This window comes from Uranotaenia lowii, chromosome 3 (assembly GCF_029784155.1).
Source record: "Uranotaenia lowii strain MFRU-FL chromosome 3, ASM2978415v1, whole genome shotgun sequence".
NCBI classification, from domain to species: Eukaryota; Metazoa; Arthropoda; class Insecta; order Diptera; family Culicidae; genus Uranotaenia; species Uranotaenia lowii.
Genome location: NC_073693.1, coordinates 276,001,495 through 276,023,536, shown reverse-complemented (window position 1 = coordinate 276,023,536; position 22,042 = coordinate 276,001,495). Strand labels below are relative to the sequence as shown.

Below are 22,042 nucleotides of genomic sequence, written 5' to 3'. Positions count from 1 at the left end.
AATTGATTAAAGTAAAAAATCAAAAATTTTATGATAGTGAGAAACAATGTGTACATCATGTTGCAGTGCGTACATTATAGATAAAGATGATTGAAAGATCATAAGAGCTTATTTCGTGGTGCTCGAAAATTATAATATTTTCGTCACTTGAGAACCTAGATGGTTATATTTAAATATCTCTGTGAAGATGATAAGGAGAATACTTTTTTTTTGGTGTAAAATTAACACTATAGGGAGTACGAAACAAATCCTCATGAGAATTTATTTAAGAAAATACGCACTTTTGTAGAAAAGAGGAGTGCTTATTATGCCCTGAGTGCTCGTTATGCGCTTATCTCCCCTTAGTGATTTTATGTGAAAGTTCAGCTTTTATTTTTCGCATAAGCACATATTAAGTGTTTTTTTTATGGTCATTTTGTGATCAATCTTAAAATTTTAAAAATAAACTATTTTTAAAATAATCTGTATGGAAAAAAAACTTTGAGTTCCTGTCAAATGGTAAAGTAAAAAAAAAACGCAAATGGGAATGCCTAAAGAGTTATATGAAGGTGGTATTTCATTTGTAAGCCCGAAAATATTTAGCAAGAGTTATTAATTTTGTCCCTAAATGTATGCAGCATATATGATATGCATTTTGTCAAATTGTCAAAAAAGATAAAATTGACACAATTGACAAAATAGAATATTGACAAAATTGACAAAACATATTGTCAAAATTGATGAAACAGAAAATTGACAAGATCGATTAAACAAAATTGGAAAAATTGACACAAAATAACAAAATTGACAAAATTGAACAAATCTGACAAAAATGACGAAACTGACAAAATTGACAAAATTGACAAAACTGACAAAATTGACCAAATTGACAAAATTGACAAAATTGACAAAATTGACAAAATTGACAAAATTGACAAAATTGACAAAATTGACAAAATTGACAAAATTGACAAAATTGACAAAATTGACAAAATTGACAAAATTGACAAAATTGACAAAATTGACAAAATTGACAAAATTGACAAAATTGACAAAATTGACAAAATTGACAAAATTGACAAAATTGATAAAATTGACAAAATTGACAAAATTGACAAAATTGACAAAATTGACAAAACTGAAAAAATTGACAAAATTGACAAAAATGACAAAATTGACAAAATTGACAAAATTGACAAAATTGACAAAATTGACAAAATTGACAAAATTGACAAAATTGACAAAATTGACAAAATTGACAAAATTGACAAAATTGACAAAATTGACAAAATTGACAAAATTGACAAAATTGACAAAATTGACAAAATTGACAAAATTGACAAAATTGACAAAATTGACAAAATTGACAAAATTGACAAAATTGACAAAATTGACAAAATTGACAAAATTGACAAAATTGACAAAATTGACAAAATTGACAAAATTGACAAAATTGACAAAATTGACAAAATTGACAAAATTGATAAAATTGACAAAATTGACAAAATTGACAAAATTGACAAAATTGACAAAATTGACAAAATTGACAAAATTGACAAAATTGACAAAATTGACAAAATTGACAAAATTGACAAAATTGACAAAATTGACAAAATTGACAAAATTGACAAAATTGACAAAATTGACAAAATTGACAAAATTGACAAAATTGACAAAATTGACAAAATTGACAAAATTGATAAAATTGACAAAATTGACAAAATTGACAAAATTGACAAAATTGACAAAATTGACAAAACTGAAAAAGTTGACAAAATTGACAAAATTGACAAAATTGACAAAATTGACAAAATTGACAAAATTGACAAAATTGACAAAATTGACAAAATTGACAAAATTGACAAAATTGACAAAATTGACAAAATTGACAAAATTGACAAAATTGACAAAATTGACAAAATTGACAAAATTGACAAAATTGACAAAATTGACAAAATTGACAAAATTGACAAAATTGACAAAATTGACAAAATTGACAAAATTGACAAAATTGACAAAATTGACAAAATTGACAAAATTGACAAAATTGACAAAATTGACAAAATTGACAAAATTGACAAAATTGACAAAATTGACAAAATTGACAAAATTGACAAAATTGACAAAATTGACAAAATTGACAAAATTGACAAAATTGACAAAATTGACAAAATTGACAAAATTGACAAAATTGACAAAATTGACAAAATTGACAAAATTGACAAAATTGACAAAATTGACAAAATTGACAAAATTGACAAAATTGACAAAATTGACAAAATTGACAAAATTGACAAAATTGACAAAATTGACAAAATTGACAAAATTGACAAAATTGACAAAATTGACAAAATTGACAAAATCGACAAAATTGACAAAATTGACAAAATTGACATAATTGAAAAAAATTGACGAAACTGACAAAATTGACAAAATTGACAAAATTGACAAAAATGACAAAATTGACAAAATTGACAAAATTGACAAAAATGACAAAATTGACAATATTGACAATATTGACAAAATTGACAAAACTGACAAAACTGACAAAATTGCCAAAATTGACAAAATTGACAAAATTTTCAAAATTGACAAAATTGACAAAATTGACAAAATTGACAAAATTGACAAAATTGACAAAATTGACAAAATTGACAAAATTGACAAAATTGACAAAATTGACAAAATTGACAAAATTGACAAAATTGACAAAATTGATAAAATTGACAAAATTGACAAAATTGACAAAATTGACAAAATTGACAAAATTGACAAAATTGACAAAATTGACAAAATTGACAAAATTGACAAAATTGACAAAATTGAAAAAATTGACAAAATTGACAAAATTGACAAAATTGACAAAATTGACAAAATTGACAAAATTGACAAAATTGACAAAATTGACAAAATTGACAAAATTGACGAAATTGACAAAATTGACAAAATTGACAAAATTGACAAAATTGACAAAATTGACAAAATTGACAAAATTGACAAAATTGACAAAATTGACAAAATTGACAAAATTGACAAAATTGACAAAATTGACAAAATTGACAAAATTGACAAAATTGACAAAATTGACAAAATTGACAAAATTGACAAAATTGACAAAATTGACAAAATTGACAAAATTGACAAAATTGACAAAATTGACAAAATTGACGAAATTGACAAAATTGACAAAATTGACAAAATTGACAAAATTGACAAAATTGACAAAATTGACAAAATTGACAAAATTGACAAAATTGACAAAATTAACAAAATTGACAAAATTGACAAAATTGACAAAATTGACAAAATTGACAAAATTGACAAAATTGACAAAATTGACAAAATTGACAAAATTGACAAAATTGACAAAATTGACAAAATTGACAAAATTGACAAAATTGACAAAATTGACAAAATTGACAAAATTGACAAAATTGACAAAATTGACAAAATTGACAAAATTGACAAAATTGACAAAATTGACAAAATTGACAAAATTGACAAAATTGACAAAATTGACAAAATTGACAAAATTGACAAAATTGACAAAATTGACAAAATTGACAAAATTGACAAAATTGACAAAATTGACAAAATTGACAAAATTGACAGAATTGACAAAATTGACAAAATTGACAAAATTGACAAAATTGACAAAATTGACAAAATTGACAAAATTGACAAAATTGACAAAATTGACAAAATTGACAAAATTGACAAAATTGACAAAATTGACAAAATTGACAAAATTGACAAAATTGACAAAATTGACAAAATTGACAAAATTGACAAAATTGACAAAATTGACAAAATTGACAAAATTGGCAAAATTGACAAAATTGACAAAATTGACATAATTGACAAAATTGACAAAATTGACAAAATTGACAAAATTGACAAAATTGACAAAATTGACAAAATTGACAAAATTGACAAAATTGACAAAATTAACAAAATTGACAAAATTGACAAAATTGACAAAATTGACAAAATTGACAAAATTGACAAAATTGACAAAATTGACAAAATTGACAAAATTGACAAAATTGACAAAATTGACAAAATTGACAAAATTGACAAAATTGACAAAATTGACAAAATTGACAAAATTGACAAAATTGACAAAATTGACAAAATTGACAAAATTGACAAAATTGACAAAATTGACAAAATTGAAAAAAATTGACGAAACTGACAAAATTGACAAAATTGACAAAAATGACAAAATTGACAAAATTGACAAAATTGACAAAATTGACAAAATTGACAAAATTGACAAAATTGACAAAATTGACAAAATTGACAAAATTGACAAAATTGACAAAATTGACAAAATTGACAAAATTGACAAAATTGACAAAATTGACAAAATTGACAAAATTGACAAAATTGACAAAATTGACAAAATTGACAAAATTGACAAAATTGACAAAATTGACAAAATTGACAAAATTGACAAAATTGACAAAATTGACAAAATTGACAAAATTGACAAAATTGACAAAATTGACAAAATTGACAAAATTGACAAAATTGACAAAATTGACAAAATTGACAAAATTGACAAAATTGACAAAATTGACAAAATTGACAAAATTGACAAAATTGACAAAATTGACAAAATTGACAAAATTGACAAAATTGACAAAATTGACAAAATTGACAAAATTGACAAAATTGACAAAATTGACAAAATTGACAAAATTGACAAAATTGACAAAATTGACAAAATTGACAAAATTGACAAAATTGACAAAATTGACAAAATTGACAAAATTGACAAAATTGACAAAATTGACAAAATTGACAAAATTGACAAAATTGACAAAATTGACAAAATTGACAAAATTGACAAAATTGACAAAATTGACAAAATTGACAAAATTGACAAAATTGACAAAATTGACAAAATTGACAAAAATGACAATATTGACAAAATTGACAAAACTGACAAAACTGACAAAACTGACAAAATTGCCAAAATTGATAAAATTGACAAAATTGACAAAATTGACAAAATTGACAAAATTGACAAAATTGACAAAATTGACAAAATTGACAAAATTGACAAAATTGACAAAATTGACAAAATTGACAAAATTGACAAAATTGACAAAATTGACAAAATTGACAAAATTGACAAAATTGACAAAATTGACAAAATTGACAAAATTGACAAAATTGACAAAATTGACAAAATTGACAAAATTGACAAAATTGACAAAATTGACAAAATTGACAAAATTGACAAAATTGACAAAATTGACAAAATTGACAAAATTGACAAAATTGACAAAATTGACAAAATTGACAAAATTGACAAAATTGACAAAATTGACAAAATTGACAAAATTGACAAAATTGACAAAATTGACAAAATTGACAAAATTGACAAAATTGACAAAATTGACAAAATTGACAAAATTGACAAAATTGACAAAATTGACAAAATTGACAAAATTGACAAAATTGACAAAATTGACAAAATTGACAAAATTGACAAAATTGACAAAATTGACAAAATTGACAAAATTGACAAAATTGACAAAATTGACAAAATTGACAAAATTGACAAAATTGACAAAATTGACAAAATTGACAAAATTGACAAAATTGACAAAATTGACAAAATTGACAAAATTGACAAAATTGACAAAATTGACAAAATTGACAAAATTGACAAAATTGACAAAATTGACAAAATTGACAAAATTGACAAAATTGACAAAATTGACAAAATTGACAAAATTGACAAAATTGACAAAATTGACAAAATTGACAAAATTGACAAAATTGACAAAATTGACAAAATTGACAAAATTGACAAAATTGACAAAATTGACAAAATTGACAAAATTGACAAAATTGACAAAATTGACAAAATTGACAAAATTGACAAAATTGACAAAATTGACAAAATTGACAAAATTGACAAAATTGACAAAATTGACAAAATTGACAAAATTGACAGAATTGACAAAATTGACAAAATTGACAAAATTGACAAAATTGACAAAATTGACAAAATTGACAAAATTGACAAAATTGACAAAATTGACAAAATTGACAAAATTGACAAAATTGACAAAATTGACAAAATTGACAAAATTGACAAAATTGACAAAATTGACAAAATTGACAAAATTGACAAAATTGACAAAATTGACAAAATTGGCAAAATTGACAAAATTGACAAAATTGACATAATTGACAAAATTAACAAAATTGACAAAATTGACAAAATTGACAAAATTGACAAAATTGACAAAATTGACAAAATTGACAAAATTGACAAAATTGACAAAATTGACAAAATTGAAAAAAATTGACGAAACTGACAAAATTGACAAAATTGACAAAAATGACAAAATTGACAAAATTGACAAAATTGACAAAATTGACAAAATTGACAAAATTGACAAAATTGACAAAATTGACAAAATTGACAAAATTGACAAAATTGACAAAATTGACAAAATTGACAAAATTGACAAAATTGACAAAATTGACAAAATTGACAAAATTGACAATATTGACAAAATTGACAAAATTGACAAAACTGAAAAAAACTGACAAAATTGCCAAAATTGATAAAATTGACAAAATTGACAAAATTGACAAAATTGACAAAATTGACAAAATTGACAAAATTGACAAAATTGACAAAATTGACAAAATTGACAAAATTGACAAAATTGACAAAATTGACAAAATTGACAAAATTGACAAAATTGACAAAATTGACAAAATTGACAAAATTGACAAAATTGACAAAATTGACAAAATTGACAAAATTGACAAAATTGACAAAATTGACAAAATTGACAAAATTGACAAAATTGACAAAATTGACAAAATTGACAAAATTGACAAAATTGACAAAATTGACAAAATTGACAAAATTGACAAAATTGACAAAATTGACAAAATTGACAAAATTGACAAAATTGACAAAATTGACAAAATTGACAAAATTGACAAAATTGACAAAATTGACAAAATTGACAAAATTGACAAAATTGACAAAATTGACAAAATTGACAAAATTGACAAAATTGACAAAATTGACAAAATTGACAAAATTGACCAAATTGACAAAAATGACAAAAATGAAAAAAAATGACAACAATGACAAAAATGAAAAAAAATAAAAAAAATGAAAAAAATGACAAAAATGACAAAAATGACAAAAATGACAAAAATGACAAAAATGACAAAAATGACAAAAATGACAAAAATGACAAAAATGACAAAAATGACAAAAATGACAAAAATGACAAAAATGACAAAAATGACAAAAATGACAAAAATGACAAAAATGACAAAAATGACAAAAATGACAAAAATGACAAAAATGACAAAAATGACAAAAATGACAAAAATGACAAAAATGACAAAAATGACAAAAATGACAAAAATGACAAAAATGACAAAAATGACAAAAATGACAAAAATGACAAAAATGACAAAAATGACAAAAATGACATAAATGACAAAAATGACAAAAATGACAAAAATGACAAAAATGACAAAAATGACAAAAATGACAAAAATGACAAAAATGACAAAAATGACAAAAATGACAAAAATGACAAAAATGACAAAAATGACAAAAATGACAAAAATGACAAAAATGACAAAAATGACAAAAATGACAAAAATGACAAAAATGACAAAAATGACAAAAATGACAAAAATGACAAAAATGACAAAAATGACAAAAATGACAAAAATGACAAAAATGACAAAAATGACAAAAATGACAAAAATGACAAAAATGACAAAAATGACAAAAATGACAAAAATGACAAAAATGACAAAAATGACAAAAATGACAAAAATGACAAAAATGACAAAAATGACAAAAATGACAAAAATGACAAAAATGACAAAAATGACAAAAATGACAAAAATGACAAAAATGACAAAAATGACAAAAATGACAAAAATGACAAAAATGACAAAAATGACAAAAATGACAAAAATGACAAAAATGACAAAAATGACAAAAATGACAAAAATGACAAAAATGACAAAAATGACAAAAATGACAAAAATGACAAAAATGACAAAAATGACAAAAATGACAAAAATGACAAAAATGACAAAAATGACAAAAATGACAAAAATGACAAAAATGACAAAAATGACAAAAATGACAAAAATGACAAAAATGACAAAAATGACAAAAATGACAAAAATGACAAAAATGACAAAAATGACAAAAATGACAAAAATGACAAAAATGACAAAAATGACAAAAATGACAAAAATGACAAAAATGACAAAAATGACAAAAATGACAAAAATGACAAAAATGACAAAAATGACAAAAATGACAAAAATGACAAAAATGACAAAAATGACAAAAATGACAAAAATGACAAAAATGACAAAAATGACAAAAATGACAAAAATGACAAAAATGACAAAAATGACAAAAATGACAAAAATGACAAAAATGACAAAAATGACAAAAATGACAAAAATGACAAAAATGACAAAAATGACAAAAATGACAAAAATGACAAAAATGACAAAAATGACAAAAATGACAAAAATGACAAAAATGACAAAAATGACAAAAATGACAAAAATGACAAAAATGACAAAAATGACAAAAATGACAAAAATGACAAAAATGACAAAAATGACAAAAATGACAAAAATGACAAAAATGACAAAAATGACAAAAATGACAAAAATGACAAAAATGACAAAAATGACAAAAATGACAAAATTGACAAAAATGACAAAAATGACAAAAATGACAAAAATGACAAAAATGACAAAAATGACAAAAATGACAAAAATGACAAAAATGACAAAAATGACAAAAATGACAAAAATGACAAAAATGACAAAAATGACAAAAATGACAAAAATGACAAAAATGACAAAAATGACAAAAATGACAAAAATGACAAAAATGACAAAAATGACAAAAATGACAAAAATGACAAAAATGACAAAAATGACAAAAATGACAAAAATGACAAAAATGACAAAAATGACAAAAATGACAAAAATGACAAAAATGACAAAAATGACAAAAATGACAAAAATGACAAAAATGACAAAAATGACAAAAATGACAAAAATGACAAAAATGACAAAAATGACAAAAATGACAAAAATGACAAAAATGACAAAAATGACAAAAATGACAAAAATGACAAAAATGACAAAAATGACAAAAATGACAAAAATGACAAAAATGACAAAAATGACAAAAATGACAAAAATGACAAAAATGACAAAAATGACAAAAATGACAAAAATGACAAAAATGACAAAAATGACAAAAATGACAAAAATGACAAAAATGACAAAAATGACAAAAATGACAAAAATGACAAAAATGACAAAAATGACAAAAATGACAAAAATGACAAAAATGACAAAAATGACAAAAATGACAAAAATGACAAAAATGACAAAAATGACAAAAATGACAAAAATGACAAAAATGACAAAAATGACAAAAATGACAAAAATGACAAAAATGACAAAAATGACAAAAATGACAAAAATGACAAAAATGACAAAAATGACAAAAATGACAAAAATGACAAAAATGACAAAAATGACAAAAATGACAAAAATGACAAAAATGACAAAAATGACAAAAATGACAAAAATGACAAAAATGACAAAAATGACAAAAATGACAAAAATGACAAAAATGACAAAAATGACAAAAATGACAAAAATGACAAAAATGACAAAAATGACAAAAATGACAAAAATGACAAAAATGACAAAAATGACAAAAATGACAAAAATGACAAAAATGACAAAAATGACAAAAATGACAAAAATGACAAAAAGCACAAAAATGACAAAATTGGCAACATAAACATATTTGACAATATAGGCAACATTTACAAATTTAATAAAATTGAAAATATTGACAAATTTCACAATGTTGACAATATTGACAAAATTCACAATGTTGACAAAATTGACAAAATGAACTGAATTGACCAAATTGGCAAAAATAAAAAATATGAAAAAATTGACAACTTAAAAAAAAGTCGTTCTAAAATTGTCAATAATTTTAATATCTTTATTAAATTCGACCGATTTTTGTTGCCTTTTTTGCCGCTTCCTTTTTTACCCTTCCAATAGTAATTTTACCCAATTATTTTTTCAATGTATTATTTTCGCTTGAAACACGTGGTAAGGCATCTTTTTTTTAATTGTAAGTCTATTAGTCTTTATTTTTTAACCTCTTCCATTTGAAAGTTACCATATGCTAGGACTTTATAAAGTGTTACTAAAGTGAGATTAAAGTAAGTTCTCTGGTGTCGGGAAAACGTGGTTGAAATTTTGTCACTTTTTGCACCTATTGAATATTTTGCCATGCAAAAACATTTTCAAGATCTGTGGCCTTCAAGTTTTTTAACAACACGTGTCGTAGTTTCGCCTGCTGTGATGCAATAATAGCAATATTTCTATCACATAAGGCTGAAATAGAAACAGTGCTGTAAAAAAATACAACGTTCAAAGATCTTGAAAACATTTTTGCATGGTAAAATTTTCAAAATGTCAAAATTTCTACCACTTTTTCCCAACACCAGTAAACATGATCTTATAATGTCATAGAAACGGGATCATACAAGATATTCCAGAATCCAGTTATTCAAAAATCTCCATGTAGTTGTAAATTATGTTATTTATATGAAAATTATGATTTTATCAAAATACTTTTAAAAAATTGATCTTAAATTCTTGAGTTCATTGTGGTTTTACTGCTTTCAAAATTCTGTAATCATAATTTTAGAATTGATAAATCTATCATTTGTTTATAATTTTGTGTCATATGTATCCAAATATAGTTACAAGCTGTAAAAAAAAAATACAAATAAATATTTTTCAAGATTGTTTATATTCTGTTGTCGCTTATGAAATTATTCCTTTTTTGTTTACAAACGAGCCCTTCAGCAACAACACTCAAAGCGATTTATTCCAAATTCTTCTGAATCCAATCGATGTATTTCGGGACGTTGGTGTAGACTCCCGGAACTCCCGCCAGGCCACACTTGTTCGGGCCAAAGCTAACGATGCCGTATTGGAAGTAGTTGACTCCTGTTTTCTGCATCAACGGCCCACCGGAATCTCCGGAGCAGGTATCTTTCCCGGCCAGACCCCCGGCACAGAGCTGAGTGTCCTTGAGAATGACGTTCTGAGTTGCGTAAATTGCGAAACAATCGTCAGAATTTTCCACTTCCAGTTTCACTTTAAGTTTTACGCTACTGGGGTTGTCTAAAAACAATTTTAAAAAAAATTAAGACACTGATTTTCAAAAAGGGAATTCAAAATTATACACACTTGTTTCAGTACGTCCCCAGCCGGCCGCCGTCAGCTTTTTCCCAGTCAAGCCAAGGTTTTTGGCAGCACTGGATACCGGCAGGCATATCGGTTGGATGTAATCGGTGTACTCAACGTCCCGATTGACTCGGATCAAAGCAATATCATGCAGATTGTTGATACTATTTGGCTGATATTTTTCATGGATTTTGATTTTCTCGACGCCATAATCCTCCGGATCTTCGGCGCAACCCAGCTTGTTACAGTCCTGCCCGTGGTTATCGATATCGTGCTCACCTAGTCGAACGGTTGTTCTAAAATATATTAAAAAAATCAAAATTTGTCATACAATTTTCTCAAAAACTTACACTTCAAATAGCTCCGGGAGAAAGCAATGGGCAGCCGTCAGGACGTAGCGCACATTGATCAGCGTTCCGCCGCAGTGATATCCAGTAGTTCCGTCTGCCAGCTTCCGGTACTGCAACAGGGCCAACCAAGGAAACTCACCGATTCCCGTTTCCTGCCCACCGACAATTCGGTCGGCCAAGTCCAAGCCGCACTCCTCGGTTCCCGGAAGGATGTTGCTGGCCGGAATTGGTGCGGCTCCAGCACAACATACCTGTAAATTTAATTTTCGAATGAGATTCCATCGAAAAAAAATAAAAGCTAGTTAAAAATTACTTTAAATGTACCAGAAGTAACGAGTGAAAATGTAATCAATAGAATTTCAGTTATTCAAAAATTGTATTTATCAGGCACTTGAGAATCGCATTAAAATGATAACTCAAGTCATTAAAAACGTTACTGCGAATCGTTATTCCAACTAACGCAAGTAAAGAGTCGTAACAATCGTTACTCGAAGTCGGATTTAATGGTTTAAATCGGATATGATAAAAAGTCCGCCAAGTTTGCAGATTTTGAAGACGATTTCGTTCCTTTGCTTTCTCCCGCGTGGGTCAAGTGAGAGAACAGCTTTGTTGTACTCTCTGCGACCATCAGTGCAACCAGATCGCTTAAAATCAATGGTGTATGTGCAAGAATTGCCAATGACAGAGGCAGCAAATATTGTCGCTGGTAACGGTTCGCATACGTTGAGAGAAAAAACTTGTGCTCTCTTGCATTCTTTCGGATGTATGAATATGGTGTCGAATATCGTCCAAATCGTATACTCTTATCACTTAAGAAAGAAGTTGAAAGTATGTATGTATATCAGAGTTGCAAGATTTCAGATAATCATTTGAATTTGATACTCATCGTGATGAGTACCAATTAAGCAGCACAATGAATTTCGTTGTGATGCTCAAAGCTTTCGATGTCAAACGAAACTCACTGAGCATCACATCTAGAAAAAAAATCAGAAATCCAGAATCCCATTAGGGAAATCTTCAGCTATATTCCCCACTTTTTCCCCTACTATTTTTTGACGACAGTTAAATTTATAACGAATCTATGGAATATTTGAATGTATCAAATAATGTGATTAGCTTTTCACACTAGCAACACGCCAAATTGACGACTCCAAACGCTTTGATATAAAGAAAATAAGAGCGCTTTAATGATTGGAGTTTATTGAAACTTTTTAATAACGAAAGTTTTAAAGCTCGTGGTACCTATGTTTTAAAAATTGTCTATGTACACAACACACTACCTTAAAAATGTTGAGAACAACACTTTAATTTTATAATATTATTTGCAAATACGGCGCTTTGGTACTTAAAAATGTATAACATTATTTCATAGTCAAGACGACTTAAATGAAAAAATATAAAATTCAGTCGTTGACGTTTTGTTGGTTTTCAAAATTAAAAGCAACAACATAATATGGGATTAATAGCAACATTTCTAATCGATTTTCTGGCTATTTGAAATCAGTAAAATATGCTTAGTTAGCTAAGCATAGAATACATTAATAGAAAAATCGATATTTGTTTTAACTCTCAAGGGCTGAAATTTTTACAAAAAAAGTTCAAAACTCAGATTTTTTTAAGGTTTTTTTTTGTATTTTCTCGGCTGTTGACATACAAAAAAACATATGTTGAACTGTAATATGATCACAGTCATCAAATTTCATACGTTCCCTTCTTCAGAGCATGTTGTGTACGAGTGAAGGATATCTAAATTCAGGAATATTAATAAAGATCATGTATTCTAACAAATATGAATCTATACATTCAGAATTAAAACCTACTTTTTTATATCAACTAAATGAAAAAATAGAACCGTGATGTCAGTGATAAGCTGTCCTTTGTTTCAACTTTTATTTAAATCTCTTTTCTAACGATCTTTTTTTAAACGTCCTTGGTCCTTGACATCCCTTCTCTGTTCCAAACTACTCATTAGTAGTGCAATTTTCTGCCGAATTTTTGACAGTAATAGTCACTTAGAGACTGTAAAAGATCCGGAACAACCGTAGAGAAAACCAATTTTCGAAACCAATCTTAACATTCCCGATTTCACAAAAACCACTTCAAAATGATGTACTAGGCTGTGAATGATCAATTAACAGTCTAAACTAGTCATTTTAATTCAATTGAACAGTGTTTTTTCCAAGGGTTTCACGAATTTCTTTTGAAGGGCATTTTTAAACGTACTCAAAAATCGTTAAAAAAAATCCAGCTATGATAATTAAAGAACAATTCATCTCTGATGCATGCGTCTGAAAGCTCATAAGATAATAATCAAAAAATTAGAAGTAAGGCCGCTTAACAAAAGAAGCGATTTTACAATTACCCCAAATGGTAGTACAAAAATATATCATCAATCTTAATATTCAATGGCACATTATTATTTCTGTCATATTCTTTTTTCTATTTAGAATTCTATAAACCTTCTGGAAACGCTCTTAATAGAATAAGTGAATTTATCGGACATTAGATAGGCTGGTATGAATCATATCCTACTTTTTGGTGCAACGATCATGTTTTCTACTTCAGAAATTTCCCACAGGGAATTTCAAACATCACGCGAGTCGTGATAATATTTGAAAAAGATCTGTGAGCCGGTGCAAATAAAACCGGCTTTCCTTCTCTTGAAAAAGAAAATCGTTAAAATGCATAAAAAATCATTAAAATGTCTTTTTTAAATTGAAATAAAAAAGATTAACCATTAGGATAGAAGCTACAAACCGCCGCTTTCATTTGAAAGTGAAAATTTTGATATTTCTTTATTACTTTTTATTTGGTTCATAAATGCTTTTCATATGTGGTCGATTCCAGCCGGTTGCATAAGCTGGGATGCCATGCGTTTTAATTGGAATGGTTATTCGTTGGTAACAATCTTTTTTTTTTTATTTTTATATTTTAAAATTTAATTTGTTTGGAAGATTAAGAAACTATTTTCTTCATTTATATTAAAACTCTACATATGTAGCTACCTATAAATCTCAACTTCGTTTTTAAGGTTGTCGCTACAAGTAAAAGCAAAGCATAGCTCGAATGCTATGAATAAAATCATAAAACTTTTTCCTGCAAAATTGACAATAATAACTTTCGGTAGTTCAAAGATACTAAATTATTAAAATTAGGCCCGGTGGATTCTTATAATTTTAATTCTGAATTTTAGTGTTTCCCAGCTTAGTTGTCTTTGCGGTACTTTTTGTGTTAATATTTATAATAATCAAATATTTAGCAATTCAGATTTTGCTATATTTTTTTATAGTTTCTTGTAATGTCCAGAAGATTTGAGATGTTTTTTCTGGCAAGCACATTAAGCCATTGGGGGTTTTTGAAGAATTTTGAGCTTAGGCATTTCAATGTTTGCGGTTCTTTTCCATGATTGCAAAACTTTGCATCAACGTTTTTAAGAGATTTAAAAGTACATTACTGTAGGAAATACAATTTCATAACTTGCATGTCTTAAATCCTCTGAATACGAGCGATATTTGGTAATAAAAACTTTTAGCTCATTCTGTAAAACTTTCATTAAACTAAGATATAAATATTATAATCAGATTCTTACAAGTCATGGTAATACATTCTTCAGAAAGATGTTTTAAAATCAAAACTTTCATTCACAATCAACGTTAACGTTCACTGAGATTCAAAAAGGAAGAACCTCACTCGATAAAATATACTGAACGAGATTTCGCAACTTTGCTTAAGACATAAATAAAAAAACAAATTCTTATCATCAACCTGATTGTACTGAGCTTTCAATAGTATGTTCTCTATAAAAATGTTTAAAAAAAAGTATAACTGGCCTTTAACATTAATCAAGTATAACTGACAGTTTTTAAAAAGTCGTGGTATGTTCAGCTTTTTCTGAACCATAAAACTTGTTTCTTTGTTCAAGAGCTTGCACAAATATTATTCCATGGCATCTCTGCCTTCCAAAAAGTAGTTTTTCTGCTCGTGATTCTCAGTCTGAGAAAGCGTTGACATTCAAGACAAGAACCGTTTGTGATACTCACGATGAGATTACCTAGCATCACACTGAGATTCAAAAAGGGAAAATCTCACTCAAAAAAATCTCAATCTCATGAGATTTCGCAACCTTGATGTATATTGCCTCCACTTTGGTAGGTAAATGCTGTTTTTTTTCGAGTTTCATACGATCAGTCTATAATGTATATGAGACGTATAACAAAGTTGTTGAGAAATATACCTACAAAAATGTTTGCTGGGGCCTGCCCTCTAACGTGTGTTTACAAAAAGGTAAAAGCATTTCAATCCCTTTTTTTCCAAGATTAAAGTGTGTTATTTTTTTTCTCAGTAACAAAATTGCTCTCAACTTGAAAGTCTCCAGACTTTTAAAAAAATTGCCAATGAATGTTTTGCTTATTTTTTTTTTGTTAAATTTGTAAAGTTCAATGTCAAAATTACAAAATTAAAAAAAAAACGGTTAAGAATTGTTTATGTGATTCGAGGCGTGTGCTGAACGGCCAACACGGATTTTTTTTCGTGCAAAAAAATTTCATCAAATTTAGTTTAGCAAAATCTAGTAATTTAAACTATTTTGCGGAAAAAATGAAGATGAGAATATTGGGAATGTGCGAGAATATTAGTTATGAGTGAATTGCCCGGTTAAATTATACATGGAAGCTGTTCGCGGGGTGCCGTTCAGCGTTCACCCAACCTCCAGGTCGGCGTTCCGTGTGCGAAATTAATTTCTTATTTGGAATAATATAATATGGGAAATGGGAATTACATAGAAAATTATGTAGTGCGTTTTGGCATAATTTACTAAATGTTTTGACAATGGTGGCATATGCCTTGCCACAAGCTCTGCAATGATTATTTGAATAAGAGGAAAATAGTGACCAATTTTTTTTAAATTCTGCGTAAAGAAAGTATTGTTAGGTATATCGGGAAGAAATAATTGGATTGGAATAATTGATCGTACCGCATACTTGCAATTAAATTGGAGTTGGCCATGAGAAAAAAAAGTGATCGGTTGTGTTTATGACAGCTCTGTGAAAATTATCTCGATAGATTTTTTTGACTATGGAAGCGTTATTTGAAAAATTGAAAAATACGAAATTGGACCATGTTAAGAAGAAAAAAAGATTTGAAAACAAGTTCTTAAGAAGTTTATCTGTTTTTATTCAAATTTGGTTATGTCGTTACTGAAACTCGCTTCCGGTAAATTAAGCGCTACCAGATCAACCAACAAAAGAGTCCTGTTATCCTGTTATGCTGCCTCGGTGAGTCCGTTCCGATCTATTTTGTATTAGGATGATCTTATATATTAAGACAGCTCATTTTTTTTTGTAATTTCATTCTACAACAATTCTCCCTTTATAATGTTGTTTGTCAAGCATCATAAATTTAAGTAGTAATGGATTTGAGAAGTCATGAAAGTAAGTAATTATAAAAAAAAACTTTTAGCAGAGTCGAATTCTACCGGATTTGAAAATTTTGTCAACAGAAATATGTTTACATCAAAAAAATAAAATGATCAAAATAAAGATTTGTAGGTTTATGAATATCAGTGTTACATATGTATGATTTTTTTATATAAAGCTTGAAAATAATAAAGAAACCTCTAAATTCACATTTTTAACTGGAAAAAGATAATTTCAACGGGATAGGAAATACACTCGACTCGTCACCCAATTATGGCTCCCATGGCGACGAACGTGTTAAGCCAGAAGTCAAAAATATGTGTGTAGGGGCGAGGCGGGCCAAATGCGCATATTAAGGAAAGTACTCATTTGATCCCGTATTCCAATAGATATGAGTCTGAAAACTATATGCCCTTGATCGAACATCCGTTTTATATATGTTAAAGCAATTTTTTTGTTAAAATTTCTTACTGTTTCTGTGTTAATTTTTGCATAAAGGTAGTAAAAATATCCGATTTTTGAAACCGGGCGGGCTAAATCCGCATATTTTTCGTATAATTCAATTGAAATTGGTAGGAACTAATGATAAGAGTAGGTAAAAGCTGAAATTTTGGCGAAAATTTAGATGTCTCTAGTTTTTTGGCACAACACATTGTTAGGATGCCAAATGGCCATATTTTATGGTTATATTTTGATCACATCGAATTTTTATCGGATCAGTATTAAGCTTTTCTATTTTCACTGCAAGATTGTGATTAGAGCGTAGATTAAATGTTTCTGTTGAAACTTACGGTTAGTCTGCTGCTGTTCCGGACGCCGCTCCAGCATTGCTCCCGATTGCAGCAGAACCAAAACAGTATTTGTTTTGGTTCTTAACATGCTTTGGGCAATTCGCAATTGATGATTGCTGAGAACAATAGGTTGATGATGATGTACACAGTACAAATGTCATCATCGTACACGCAACGAGATGCTAATTCATATTGTGGTTAGCAGTTACACTGCAGTGTTGCCAGATATTCTGGGTAAGAATATCAAAGTACTCATTGAGAAATTAATACTTTCCCGGTTGGGGAATATAAGAAGTGGAAAGTGAAAATTAACTATCGCTTATTAATATAGTTGTATCCTACTGACCTCACAGACGAAACATGAATAAAGATAACTCTATTCCACCACTGAAACCTGCGTTTTCAACAGTTTCAATGATAAAAAGTAAAAAATGTGTAAAACTAATCTAGCTATTTAAGACGAGAAATCACCGTGAATTTGTTTTATGAAATGAATTTGCGGCTTTATCGGTGAGGGTTGAAGAGTTGAAGTGAAAGAAGGAAAGAAGATCAGAAGAAAATTCTAAGGTGGTGAAAAGAGCGAAGAGCATTTGAAATAGAAGCTTGACCACATACTAAATTCTTTGTCCCGCACCAATTAACTGTATTAAAGAAGTAGTACGCAACAGAGGAGGCACTACGTTTTTCGATACAGTTTATTATGGATAGTTTGACCGCCACGTGAATGCACATGTGTCGAACGACACATGCTTTTTCCAAAATCCTTAGAATTTTCTTCTGATCTTCTATCCGTTTTTCATTTCAACTCTTTAACCCTCACCGATAAAGCCGCAAATTAATTTCATAAAACTAATCTAGCTGATACGGGCATTCCAAACCGATTCCAGTATCCAAAAGTTGGTGAAGGCTGGACGGATATGCTATGAGTCGAAAAGGGACTAGCGATTGAAAACTTGAAACATGGAACTGCCAGTCTCTTAAATTTTATGGGCAGTATCCCCAGGCTCTCCAACGAATTGAAAAGCAGCAAATTCGTCATCGTAGCGATGCAAGAGGTATACTGGAGCAGCTGCATCGTTCCAAGGAAGCACACAAGTTGATGAACACTAGGACGTAAGCGACCAAGACGGTAGGGGAAGGTACATCGCCGGCGTAACCAACGACGTAGAGGAGCCACTCCCAACGATGAGTGAAGTAAAGGAAGCCATTCGCCAGCTGAATAGAAAAAAGTCGGCTGGCAAGGATGGCATCGCAGCTGAACATATCAAAAGGGCCCAGACCGATTACCTACACCGGTTAATGGATCGGATCTGGGACAGAACAGTTTCCGTTCGACAGGGACGAGCTATGGAAAATTATGGACAAGTACGACGCCTTTCTTGGCGAGTCAACCAGACTGATCAAGGCAGTGATGGATAGAACGCAGTGCTGTGTGCGAATTTCAGTTGAATTTCCGAATTCATTCGAATCGCGCAGGGGACTTCGACAAGGCGATAGTCTATCCGGCAAGAAGGTGTTAATCGACAAGCGATGGGCAAAATGCGAGGCACGATTTTCAACAGATCCAGTCAACTTATCTGCTTCGCCTAAGACATTAACAGAGTCGGCACATCATCTGCGACGGTGGATGAGGTCTACCGTAAACTGAAACGCGAAGCAGGAAGGATTAGGTTGACGATTAATACGTCCAAGACGAAGTACATGCTGGCCTGCGGTTCCGAAATCGACCGAGCCCGCTTGTCCAGTAATAACAAGGCCACGTTGACGATGCCGAGCTGGAGATAGTTGAAAACTTTGTATATGTCGGCTCACTAGTGACCGTAGACAATGACAGCAGCCGTGAGATCGGTGGCAAATGATAAGCAGAACCTACTAGCGACTCCACAAGCAGCTGCGGTCGAGAAGACTTAGCACCTGCACGAAATGTAACCTATACACGACGCTCATATTTCAGGCCGGTTGTTCTCTACGCGCACAAGACGTGGGTATTGCTCGAGGAGGACCTACATACACTCGGAGTGTTACGAGCGACGAGTGTTAAGAACCATCTTTGGTGGCGTGCAGCATAACAGAGTGTGGAGGTGCCACGAGCTCACGCGACTCTATGGCGAACCCAGTATCCAGAAGGTGGTGAAGACTTGACGGATACGCTGAGCAGAACATGTAGCTAGAATGCCGAAAGACCGTCCTGCAAAACAAGTGTTCACTGCGAATCCGATTGGAATAAGGCGAGTAGGGGCGCAACGAGTGAAGTGGTTAGACCAAGTGGAGCGTGATCTGACAAATGTGGAATGCTCAAAACTTGAAGAACGGTTGCCATGGGCCGAGTGAATTGGAGGAATATTGTCCATCAGGTTATGTCGTCCGACGGAAACGCATGTGAATTAAAAAATATATACAAAATAATGTGTATGAAAACTATAAACACATGGGCAAACATCTGTTTTCCATACATCGGAATTATTTCAATGTTGAAATCTTTAACAGTTTCCGAGAAAACAATTTCATTTTAAATGTTGTTTAAATTATCGAACATCAAATCGTACGGGCTAAATGTGACTATTGATGTTTTAGTAAAATGTTCCTTTCTCTGACAATATTTTCGTATAATTTCATTAAATTTATTATACTTTCCTGATCCTTTCCTTTCCTGATAACTTCCAAACGTTGTAGCTGTAATTTTATGAAAATCAATGTTTTTATAATTTCATGTGATTAAACCAAAGTTAGGGTTACCATATTTGGAGGTTTATCAAAAATTATCAAATCTTTTTTGAGATGTTGATAATTTAAGAGGAGTTTGAGGCGCCTATTAAAAACAAAAATTCATTGTGTCATAACTTTTGCTCGATCTTAATAATAACTGGAAAAGTAGGCTTAACTTTGCAAAATATAAACTATAGAAGGTAGAATTAAGTTTGTAATTTCCAATTTTAAGACACCAGACATGCAGCCTATACTTTTTGCCAAAAAAAACCTGAAAAAATTACTCGTTTCGCGAACTTTAGCTTCAATTTGCGAGTTGCTTTCTGGTAGGTCTAAAAATTATTTTAGCATGCGGTGCGTTTGATTAACTGAGTTTTACTATTCCCATACAAACTTACATCGGTTTTTTTATAGCAAATCTATCTACAACTTACTAGAATTTTTCCCTTCGAGCCAACACCACACTGACTTTTCTGAAGGAAAGTTCGATTTGCCGCGTCCGTGCTATTTTTCTTCAGAATGGCTGCCAACGATGGACATTCCGCCAAGGACACGCATCTTCCTGGCTGCTGCTTCGGGTTGACGCATGGCTCGTTCAGTCCTAAGTAGATAAGTACATTGAAGAGATTGTGTTTCATTCAGATTATCTGCAGCCTCCGGATTGTAAATCCAGTTTGTTTCTTGCCTAATGCGGAAGAAAATTGCACTTGAAAACCGACTAGGGCCAAGGCCACTAGAATGACCATGCCCCTGAAAAGTATCATAGTTCGAACAGCTTCAGGAGACGAAAATTAACACTACCGCGAAGACGCGAAACAGCGACCGGACAAAATTCTACTTTGAAGACAACTGAATTGATTGAGAGACAAACGTAAATTCAAGAAGGCAACTTTTGTTCGGGCGATTCCGGTTTTTCCATTTGGAATTGTGTTAGTGAAAGCTAATTTCAAAAGAGTAGCGATAATCAATTTGCATCGATTGCATAATGTAGCATTTTAAAACTGGTTTATGGTTTATGGTTATCGTTCGGAATGATTTGTTTTATTTCTAGGAATAAATGGTGATTAGAAGTCGTGTTTATGATATCATAAACAAGCTTTTTTTTTAACAATCAACAGTAAAGTATGGGTAATCTCAAACTTATTAAATGTGTAACGCTTAAGAACATATGAATATAAAATTGAAGTCGTTTTTTCGTGACACCATTACATAATGTATAAACGGTTCGACGTAACGATTATGATTTTTTAAAATGGGGCTATTTTGTTATCTTATTTTGGTCTCCGCTGGGATATATTCTAATTTAAATTTTGGCATTTCGGCGAGCTACGAAACACAAAGTAGAAATGTTAGAAAGGAATGAATGCATTGTTATGTGGAAAGTTCAAAGCTAGAGTGCTTTTGGTAGAACAAATTATATAGTTGGTGAAAATATGAACAGGGATTTTGTTTTGTCAAAAGCATTTGGACT

At 29.8% G+C, this 22,042-nt stretch overlaps 1 protein-coding gene across 1 annotated transcript; it reads right to left on the bottom strand.

The window, feature by feature from the left end:
* Positions 1-10,851: 10,851 nt before the first annotated feature.
* LOC129756441 (CLIP domain-containing serine protease B4-like) lies at positions 10,852-21,440 on the bottom strand. Its single transcript, XM_055753316.1, has 5 exons — positions 21,257-21,440; positions 21,006-21,172; positions 11,661-11,911; positions 11,314-11,606; positions 10,852-11,247 (listed from the first exon to the last, which is right to left on the bottom strand). The coding sequence occupies exons 1-5, from the start codon at positions 21,333-21,335 to the stop codon at positions 10,946-10,948; spliced, it is 1,092 nt and encodes a 363-aa protein (XP_055609291.1). The 5' UTR covers positions 21,336-21,440; the 3' UTR covers positions 10,852-10,945.
* Positions 21,441-22,042: the final 602 nt, after the last annotated feature.

Coding starts and splice junctions, on each gene's coding strand:
- LOC129756441 (XM_055753316.1), bottom strand. CDS start 21,335: ATGATACTTTTCAGGGGCATGGTCATTCTAGTGGCCTTGGCCCTAGTC. Junction 11,607..11,660: donor CTCCCGGAGCTATTTGAAGT/GTAAGTTTTTGA, acceptor AATATATTTTAG/AACAACCGTTCGACTAGGTG. Junction 11,248..11,313: donor CTGGGGACGTACTGAAACAA/GTGTGTATAATT, acceptor AATTGTTTTTAG/ACAACCCCAGTAGCGTAAAA.